Source organism: Limulus polyphemus, unplaced genomic scaffold, assembly GCF_000517525.1.
Source record: "Limulus polyphemus unplaced genomic scaffold, Limulus_polyphemus-2.1.2 Scaffold6249, whole genome shotgun sequence".
In the NCBI taxonomy this organism is placed as follows: Eukaryota; Metazoa; Arthropoda; class Merostomata; order Xiphosura; family Limulidae; genus Limulus; species Limulus polyphemus.
The window spans coordinates 8,449-19,763 of record NW_013671859.1 but is presented as its reverse complement, the minus strand read 5'-3'; the positions used below and the strand labels follow the sequence as shown (position 1 = coordinate 19,763).

The following is an 11,315-nucleotide window of genomic DNA, read 5'->3' as shown; positions in this document are numbered from 1 at the left end:
GTAATTCTGTACAGTTAATTATGTTATTGTTAATTGTTATTGGTTTATTGTATGTGGTTATTGTTCGGGACGAACATTATTAAGGAGGGGGCAGTGTTGCGTCATCGAGGTCACGTGACTGGTGTGGCGCCCTCTAGTTTCTAGAACTATCTTGTTCTTTCAGGAATGCTCTAGTATATGCTAGATAGGGTAGGCTGGTATATAAAAGAGGGGAAGGTAATGTGTGGGTAGACAGTGAGTAATTGAACTGCAGTCGGAGAGCACGAGAGACGTTACAGCGTTTGTTTAGCGCAATTGTTGAAGTTGAGTGTATTGGTAAAGTTATATTCGGAAATAATAAACCAGTTTTATTAAGAAAGGACTTGTGTCGCTTAAGTTTTGTCGGAACGAAGTTACGGAAAGTTAATTAACAATCGGAGACGTAACAATATATATACAATTTTTTTCTAGAAAGCCCTTGAAAAGTTCAGGAATTATGTTCTTAATCAAGTGTAGGAATGGTATGAACCTTATATTTTAGAGGGAAATTAATATTTTCAGGGTAGCAAGAGGTCATATATAAAATGTAGTTACATTGTAGTATATTTTTATTGTCATCCTTACCTACAGTTTCCTTCATCATTGGAAAATTTGTTTTTTAGCTTCACAGAATGTTTAAATATCTAATTTATTTTTCTTTCCCTAATATAAAAAATACAGTAACTAATTCAAGGCAAAAAAAAACAATAATAGATTCAGCTGATATTGATAAAAACTACAATTTTCAACTGGTTTTGAAGTCTGTTACTTTGACAAAAGTGGCAGATACACAAAAAATTAATTAAAAATATCAAGTATTTATAATCTATTATTATATTTAGTGCACTAATTTTCTATATGAAATATATAATTTAACCGCTTGTTTTATTTTAATTAGTTTCAAAAGAAGTTTTAGATTTTTAAACTCCCTTTCGTTGCTAGACTAGTGATCAAGACAAAGATAATTCTGTGAAAAAAACACTTTCTAAGAGACTACCAAAACAGTAAGTAGGATGTATTCTCCTCATCTCCAATTAGAGTTATACAAGATATTACATTTCTGTAATGTGAGTAGGATAATTGTAGTTTTGTAATGTAAGATGGGCATGGACCTGTATGTGTTTTTGATATCACATATATATATATATATATTATTTTTTTCTGTATTAGTTAATGTCCCCTAGTGGCTTAGTGGTAAGTCTGAAAGCTTATAATGCTAAAAACTGGGTTTCAACACCAGTTGTAGGCACAGCACAGGTAGCCCATTGTGTAGCTTTGTGTTTAACAACAAAAAAACTAAAGCATTAGTTGAAATTTATTTTCATGCAATATTTAAGTATAATTTGCCATACACTTTAGTTGGGATTTATTTTTTGTGGTTGTTGTTAGTTATTTCTACATGATTGAACTTTTTTTACTAATTTTTTAAATTTCTCTGTAGAGGTAATGGGAAAGAAGAATAAAAAATGTGATTAAACTTACTTGATATATGCAGTATGTCAAAATCTTACATTTTAAATAGTATATATATATATAGTAAGTTAAATTGGTGTGTTGGGCTAAGGAGTCTTCTACAGTAGGTGTCTGTGACTTGCTGGTGATAAATTTGATGATAAAAGAACAGCACGCATTCTGCTTGTTTTAAAATAATATATTCAAAACAAGTTAAACATAGGTACAAAAATTCTTTACACTATGTTTATCATAGTTGTATCTTAAATACTATACAGTTCTCTTCTTCTTGTCAAAAGTCCACTTAGGCCAATTCAATTGCTTTAGAATTCAGATGATGACAAGCTGAACTATTTTTCTCTATCTTATCTTAAACACTATCAGCATATAATTCACATATTCCTTTTCTTTTATCACAACAGTATCAGTGTATAGTTCATTTATGCTGCCTTGTGAGTTACCGCAGTTGTATCCTGAACTTCCGATACTTGTCTGCTTTTTGTCAAAGTCCACACAGGCAGGTTCAATTGCTTTAGAACACCCTTTGATGAGACAAATTATTCTCCTAAAATGTCAGAAAACTGTTATTCTCAATTTAACATATCAGCTGTTAGGTTATTCACTCCTACAACGGTTAACTTTATGTTTTCTAACCTTTCTCTAACCAAAACTCTCTTTCACTTTACTTGTAGCTTTCTTCCTGCTCTCTGGTTGCTGCTACTTATATCTCTCACTGAGGGGTTCTAGAAATCTCTGTAGCCCCAACATCAATAACTTACAAACACAACTTCCAACAATTGTCTGCTTTTAACTCTCTTATAATAAAAAACAATAAAAAAACAATCATGAAATATTAACTCACAAAATAAATTAATTAATACTACTTACACTAAACAGTCTTTTATATCTGATAAAGAGGTGTCATACAAGATGTGATGAGTTCTCACATTCATGACAGCAACATTACCTTTTCTAGAGAGTTGTCATGCAAGATGTGATGAGTTCTCACATTTACCAGGATTATTAATAACAAAAGGACACAATATCATGAATATTAGTGAAAAAGCTAGCTAAAAACTGCAGTAAATGGAACAAGCTATCAGAAGAATTGAAAGTAGAGAAACTGTTTTTGAAATATTTGTGCATTTACTTCTGACCGGGCATGGCCAGGTGGTTAGGGCACTTGACTTGCAATCTGCGCGTCGTGGGTTTGAATCCCTGTCCCACCAAACATGCTCACCCTTTCAGCCATGGGAGCATTATAATGTGATGGTCAATCCCACTATTCATTGGTAAAAGAGTAGCCGAAGAGTTGGTGGTGGGTGATGATGACTAGCTGCCTTCCCTCTAGTCTCACACTACTAAATTAGGGATAGCTAGCGCAGATATCCCTTGTGTAGCTTTGCGTGAAATTCAAAACAAACAAACAAGCATTTACTTCAGGCTCACATTGTCTTCAGAAGATGATTCTTGCAGACTGCCTTAACATTGTTCATCTCCATCAGCTCACCATACATCTGCCCAAGCTCCTCCAGGTCCAATACAGAGCAAATAACTGTATGCATGGCATTGAGACTTGCACCTGGTTTCAAGATGTTGAATGGCTTGATGATAGGTGGCCACTTGATGATAGGTGCAAGTGAATCAATGATTTCCTTTTTGATTGTGAAACTATCCTGCCTGTCTGTGACAAACTTTTGGTATTGCTTGTGCTGCCTTGTCATGATGTGGAGCTTCTCATCTTTCAAGTGCACATACTTATCCATCTTCTTCACTTTGTTCCATCTGCTCTTGCAATGCAGCAACCTAAACTCCTAGCTGTAGTGCCTTCTTCACTGAAAAGTTTTCTCTTTACTTGGGATATCAGCCTATCCACTTCCAGCATGATCACGGAGTCAGATTGAGATGTTTAGATATTGGGAGGAGATAGCAAGTGAATTAGCTATAAAGCCAGCAATTCTAGGTTGTAAATGCTGACTTTTCTTTCAAGTTTGAAAGAACAAGATGAGTGTGAACCATATGTACCAGTCTCTTGGGCAATAACCAGAAACTTGGAATTTATGGTAAACAGCTTGACAGTTTCAGGACATGTTGATCATGGCATGCATTGAACACAGTGATGATTTCTTTATGGATATGGAACCTGGAGATGTCTTTTGAGGACTTCTGCTGTCATGATACAACAGAATTAGAAGTCACATCTTGTAGATAAGTATAATCAAATAAGTTAGTGTTGCATGATAGATGCTCTATTGACTCCAAGTTTGTGGCACCATCTCCAAGGGCTGGGGCTGTAGTAACACTTACTGTGTCTGAGGCTTCACTATTTTTGGCTGAGAGCTGGGGACAAAGAAGGTCTTTTCTTCATGTTGGTGTAGAACTGATATTTATAGTTATTTGGAAGTTTGTCTTATTTGTCACATCATTCACATATGCTCACTCATTTCTATAGGAAAGTTCAGTTTTTCTAATCTTTAGTTCCATATAGTTCACACTTTACAACAATATTAAATGGTCTATACCACTAAGCTTTTATTCCTGTTAATTTATTTGGGTTTAGTAGTTCATAACTGTTTGCAAGGTTAAAAAGTATGATAGAGGTATTGAAGCAAACAAAACTGAATTTTTTTACTGAGAATCAGTTGCAGATGTATGAATTATATTCATATATATATATTACCTTTAAAGTATTGAAAATAATATGTAAAATCATTTTCTTTACAAATAACAGCATGCTTCAAAAGTATTTGAACTTTGATGCAGCCACTTGTAGAAAATAAACAACAACTGATGCAGTGAAACAGAGCATTAAAATTTTTTTTATATTTGTATTATGCTAGACTGAGGTGTTGGACAATTTAAATGAAAAATAATTCTGCTTAATAATCACAATTTAATAAAGTCCATGGACACAAATGTTGTTGCATTTGCTCCAGTCTTTTATTTGTTATTCTAGCTTAACATCACAGATTTAATCATTCATGCCTAAATCACTGCTCTAATTTGGTTACAGACCTAGATTGAAATCGATGTGGGTTCAAATTCAGGTCAAGTCACTTCTAGTTATAGCCACAAGTATGGGAAGGGGTGTTAGCCACTAGTTATAGCCACAAGTATGGGAAGGGGTGTGTTATTTTGAATATTTGTGCAGTTCTGGATTTTCCTTAGGAAAAGTATTGATTCATTGATGGGTTTTTTTTCCTGGATTACAAAAAGGAAAGCATTGAGTTGATAATTATTTTTACACATTATAAATGAATAGAAACACTAGGCCACTTTAAATTTCACAAATAACGAGTTTACAAACTGTTAGGACAATAAAATTAAATTGAATATAAATTTAAAATCACACCAGCTAAAAGGATAATGACAGTCTGATTTTTCGACTACAACTGCCAGAACACAAGCATGCCATATAAAGTAGGAAATTTTGTAGATTCGTCATTAGCTGAACATGTGTTTTTAACAAATAATATTATTATTTATTGGAAGAATTACTAAATATTAAATTTAGAACAAAATTATATCTGCAGGGGATTTTTAGAAGTATGGTTGTTTCTTTGTTATGAATTTTGCGCAAAGCTACACGAGGGCTATCTGCGCTAGCCGTCCCTAATTTAGCAGTGTAAGACTAGAGGGAAGGCAGCTAATCATCACCACCCACTGCCAACTCTTGGGCTACTCTTTCACCAACGAATGACCATCACATTATAATGCCCCCATGGCTGAAAGGACGAGCATGTTTTGTGTGACGGGGATTCGAACCCACGACCCTCAGATTGCGAGTCGAGTGCCCTAACCACCTGGCCATGCCGGACCGTAGAAGAATGGTTTATAGCAAACTTATGTCTTGTTCTTGTTAACAGTGGTAATTCCTTGCTCAAGTATACAAGGTTTTTATTACCATTTAAGGGCTAGCTAACAGATGGAACTATTTAGGGTTAAATATTGATGTAATTTCCACAGTTTATCATACCCTTGAAAATGACTGCCAGTGATATTCGAAGTGTTGGGCTGCCATTCTTCATATAACTGGTATGATATCTAAACTTATATCCAGTTAATTATAAACTTTTTTTCCCATCATTACAGAAAGGAGGCACCAAGTCAACGTCTTACAACTGTTGACGCTTTCAGTACAACACTTTCATCTGAACTCCATCAAGAAAAAATGGAAAAGAAAAGAATTGAGGTTAATTTTTCTGTAGTTTTACCTCAAAGTTTGATTATATGACAGAAGTTAGTTTGTCAAGAAATGTGTTTTAAACTATACATATTTGTTATAATGTCTAATATGGATGAAAAATATGATTTAGTTATCAAATATTGTGTTTACTTGTATTCTGAGAACAGTAACATTTACAATATTCATGACAATCAGGATTTAAAGTATTCACTGTAATACAGCATTTTTGGTATGAAATTTTGTCAGAGAGCTATCCTAATACCTTATACAGAACTATATTTTTATGTACTTATACTGCCTTTATGTCGTCAACAGTTAAATAACCTTTTAGACCTAAGTCATGACAAATTTTTTACTCTCAGGTTCATAAAGTAATCATTACAACCTATATGAACTTAATGTAAGTTAAAACTTCTACTGTGAAATTAAAAACTAAAAACAAAACTGATATTTAAAAATAATTTACTTGCATATTCTTTCAGCTCAAAATTTTAGCAAATCAAAGGAGATCTGGATTTGGCATGTGTCTCATAACCTTTTTTTTTGTAATGCTAAGTGCTGAATTGATTTTAGAGTCAAGTGTTCTCTTTTTGCATTTAATATATGCCTCAGCAGTTAAGGTTAGTTTTTTCATTTGACATATTCTGGTCTGTGTCTCATATTATGTTACGTATTAAAATTTCGAATGGTCTTAAATTGAGTTAAATGATAATTTAAGTTTAGTAGTTAAATTGTACTTTGAATTTAGTATTTAACTAAATGCAGACATATAGTCAGTTTGTAATATTTGTCAACAAGATTGATACACTGTTTTCTTTTTTAACACAAATACGTTTTAATATACGCACAACAGTACAATTTACAATAACAATTATTACAAATAGTTATTACAAACAATGATTTATAAACAAAAATTTCACAAACTTACAAGCAATATAAAGTCTTCCTTTTAATCTGGAACTTCGATATATTATCGAGGGTTCATGATGAGTGAGTTGATTACGAGTTGATGTAGATATAACTCACATAACAGGAAGCTAGCTAGCTTTGTCTTTCGTTATTTGCCAGCCACACACGCTGAGTCTTTGTCCTTCGTTATTCACCAGTCACACGCGCTGAGTCTTCCGCGGTGTATTTATATAACTTTTCATAAAAATACTAATGTCCGATGAGAATCCACTGAAGTTAAATGATTTGTAATGTTCAAACTTTGTAAGTGCTCCTGGTCAAACATCTTAAGTTTTTAGATTGATAGGAATTATAACAATCACAGTTATAGCATCCAAAGTGTGTAGCACACCAACTATAGCAAACTAATAATAGATACTCTCTTTTTGGTACGCATCACGTTGGTTATATTTATAGGTGTGTGGAGGCGTTCTAGAAATTTCAGTTTTATGTAACAATACAAATTAAATCATTTACGTACATACATATATTGTTGATTCTTACTCTCAAGAATCTTCTACAACTTTGGAGAATAGGCGGGAGTTTTACAATACATATTTAACAGTATAAGCTATGCATGTTTCTAAATATAAATTTAATCTAAACAAATGTTGATATTAAAATAAATATATAATAACAAATTCGTTACACTCACCATTTAATTTTGGTTTAGCCCTCCATTTGTGTACTTAATTTATTTCTTGACAATTTTCCACATTTTAAACTTTCTATTTCTTGTTACTCTGTGTATTTTGATAGTTGACAGCATTTTTCTGTTTTGCACACATTTTCTGTGATCTTTGTATTCTATTTTGTACTTGCATCTTTGCATTTATTGTATTTGTCATTGTCTGTATATCTTGAAAGTTTATCTTAATATTTTGTTTTGTATTTGAATATTTCTCAGTAGTTTACCAGAATGTTACTCTTTTGCATTTGTGCTTGTGTATCTTAGTAGTTGATGGTTGTATTTCGTTGGTGTCTCTCTAGCTTCTCTTGATATTTAGTCTTCTGTTTCTGTATTTGGTGTGTGTTTCAGCAGATTATCTTTATCTTAGCTGTCTGTATTTGTATTTGTTTCTCAGCAGTTTATGATAGTCTTTTTATATTTGTGTCATTATAGTAGTTGATGTCAATATTTGGTTTGTGTATCTTGACAGTTTACTGTAGTTTTCTTTTCATCTCAGAAGTTTATTCTTTTGTTAATTTTGTATTTAATCTCTGTGTATTTTGATAGTTCAACCTGATGTTATAGTCTTACTTTTTTTTTCTGTTTTGTGGTTTCCTTTTATGTTAGTATCCTTTTTATATTTGATCTGTGTGTTAAAGTTGATATTAGTTTTCTATCTTTTTGTGTTTGGTTCATGTAACATTAATTTTTTGTATGTTACCTGTGCATCTGTAAGGCAGTTAACCCTGATGCCAACCTTCTTATTGTTCATTCTACCAATGTTGCAGTTTGTGTTTTCATGAAAAGAAAAGTAGATTTTTTTCAATCTGTAGAAAATAACTTAGTTATGACTAATTGAAAACAAAAAAACCTAGTCAAATTTTGATGGAAGGTATATACTATCAGTTAGAAGAAATTTTATGGAGTTAATAATATTGAAAAAAAAAAGAATGTACACAGAAACTGCTTTAAATAAATCTATATCTACAAACACATCTTCACAATTAGATATAGATATGTTAACCTTATTTAACAATAAAAAGACAAATTTGAGGTTGTTTTTTTTTTTAAGTTCAGTGAAGCATTCAATATGAGTGAAACTGAACTGTGATTTTTGAGATCGGGTTACGAGTAAAATCGCACATATATTAAATATAAAGATGGATTAGTTTAGTGCAGTTCTTGAGACCTCTGTGAGTAAAGTTTTATATAAATCTGAAGATGCATAATGTAAGTGGTGTAATTAACAATAGGCTTATTTATACATTTCAAAGTTATTATTTATTCTAAAAAATAGGAGGTGGAAAGAAAATGCATAGATGGATGATTTAACACTGTCGGTATTAGTATTGGAATATTCATTTACAAATTTTCTAATGGAAATTGTATTTTCTTAAACTAAAAACATAGTAAAACATAAAAAAAAGTCATCTATTTTCCTCACTTATTTTTATTTCTGTTTCAACACTGAAATTTTAGTATTAATTTCATTTATTTCTTTAACTTAAAAAGTAGCATCTGTTTGTACATGCTTAAGTTTCATTAAATATCCATAGTTTATGACTGTAGACCTTCAGGTGAAAAGGTGTACCTTTATGACTATTCTTGCATCTTTTATTATATAAAGAGAATCTCTATATGTTCTGCTTATTTTTAGTTGAGGTCTAAATATGGTTTGGACAAATGTTACCTCATAATTCATTGGCAGAATTGGTGAGCTCCATACTGTTAGTCTTTCGATAGCTGAAAGCTGCTTTCTCATGACCATGTAATGTTTTGCAAGTGAATTTCTCCATATCATATTAATGTGAGTTGCTATACTTTCAAGTTTAAACTTGTTTGCTACCAGGAGTAATTTCTAATGCTGCCATCAACCTGCATCATCTTTACAACCAAACACATTCTTTAGTGCATATCACTAAACATATTGATGTAACATTCACCTTAATATAGTTCTTTGTGTCATTTCTAGGGGGAATTGAAACTAAGCAGAAAACAAGTAAATAATTTGCAAAAAGAGATTGATCAGTTCCAGAAAGCTATAAAATTTCTTACAGTGGAAACAATTGCTGTTCGATGTAAAATGAAAAAAACAAGGTAAGAATTACATTTGTAAAGTTAACTGACAAAAATCTTTATCTAGAAAAAGTAATGCATATACTAAAAACAGTGTGAGGATGTAGGTAACAGCTTTTTTAAGTAAGGCCACATATGTGTCAGATTTCATAATGTATATTTTTCTTTTGTCAGTTTGAGTTGTATTTTTTTTAGAGATTCACTTTGAGTTTCTTGTCAAGCTTCTACATACTTTTCAGAGTTATGGTTGCAATACTTACTATATGTAATGTGAGTATTTTTCATGAAAGTTGTTTTAATTATCTTGAATGTAATTGATTGTTAGTGACATGTAAAAGACTAACTTTATGATTTGTTTTTAAGATTCATTATGTTAAGTTGTTTTGATGTGGACAGTTTGTTTTTCTTAAATAATGTATTTGAAACACATTAAATGATTAATTAAATTATGTTCAAGATATTGCTGAAATACATTCAATGATATCATTATATACTTGTGATTTATGACTCATTACTCAATGAAAGTAAAAAACAAATTATTCTAGTCTAGATTTAATTTAAAAACATAATCAAAGACCATAGAAACATTTAGACATCACAGTTGTATATGTTTGAGATATTTAAACAGTTTGTTGAGAAATTGCTTTTGAAACTGCATCCTAATATACTGTATTTTTAGAAACATAGTCTTTATAGTTACTCAATAAAAAAATAGGATTAATTAGAAAGTGTGTTACATTGTGGGATAAAAAATTATGATCTTAAAAAATGAGAACAAACTGCTATTACTAGAAATATAACAGGATTTAAAAATTATTTCTTATCCAAAAGTGGTCCCAATGATAATTAAGTACTTTCTGGAGTTTGCCTAGATTGAACTATACATAGAATAATTAATGTTTTATACATTTCACCTGAAATATTTTATCTCTTCTCAGGGAAGCATATAAAGACCAGTCACTTGTGAAGGATAAACAGCATTTGTTACCTGTACTGAGAAATGGACTTGAATGTACAGGATCTGCACCTACACTCATTTGCTCACAAAAAAACCCAGAGAGTATGAAGATAGAATCTCTCCAATGGTCTGATGCACTCTCTCGTCCGTTTGTTGCTTCTTACTCAGGGTTGAACGTAAATAAAGAAGAACATGGAGGAGTGCTACTTGATGACCTGGAGAAACAACTTATTTATATACAAGGATGTGACTGCCTCAGAAACAACAACTTATTTCCAGGAGATGTGAAGGTCAAAATTCGTAATTGTTTTCTAAGACTGTTCGTTTTATTGTGTGGTAGATCACTTATAAGAGAAATAACCATACTGAATGGAGGTTTCATGAAAGAAGCATGAGATATAAATACAGTTTGTGTTTTGAAAGTTGTTTCTTTATAGAAGAAAATAAAGATAATGAGTTCAAGTTGTTTCTTAGTTTAAAAAAGAATAGAAAATTATTTTACTGTTTGTGATCGAATTATACATATTGGTACTGTATTTATCCTTACTTAGTAGGTCATACTACACTATCTGTATTTGTAAAATACAAAACAAAATAAATAAAATATATGAAAATATTAAAGTTATTGATTAGAACTTTTGATTATTTTAGAGATCTGGTTGTTCTCTCAAAGTCGAAAAAACTCCTCCCTCTAGGTTCAAAACTTTTATTATGAGAGATTCTAGAGGAAACACGTAAGTAGACATTTATATCAGCAGTTGCAGTGTAACTTTGTATTTCAATATTTCTTTTTTTTATGTTGCATTAGTTGTAAAAAGCCTTTGTCTTATTCTTTTACACTAGTAACAGAAAGTTGTTTTTATTTTTATTGGAGTTTATAACTTTCTCATTTTGTAATATTTCTTTTCTTTTGCTTTTTATTACATCTCTTGTAAAAAGAATAATTCTATATTATTATTTTATGGAAGTTTTAAACAGTGTTATTTCTTTTTCATAGTACTGTTGCG

The 11,315-nt window shown here is 31.3% G+C and overlaps 1 protein-coding gene across 1 annotated transcript in view; it reads left to right on the top strand.

Annotated features, from left to right (window-relative positions):
* The window catches only part of LOC111089443 (kinesin-like protein KIN-4B), a 39,300-nt gene that overhangs the window by 22,725 nt on the left and 5,260 nt on the right, over positions 1-11,315 (top strand). Inside the window, exons 11-15 of the mRNA XM_022401948.1 lie at positions 961-1,022; positions 5,563-5,662; positions 9,247-9,371; positions 10,289-10,598; positions 10,960-11,042. Coding sequence (XP_022257656.1) covers positions 961-1,022; positions 5,563-5,662; positions 9,247-9,371; positions 10,289-10,598; positions 10,960-11,042 — 680 coding nt within the window. The remainder of the gene's footprint in view (positions 1-960; positions 1,023-5,562; positions 5,663-9,246; positions 9,372-10,288; positions 10,599-10,959; positions 11,043-11,315) is intronic.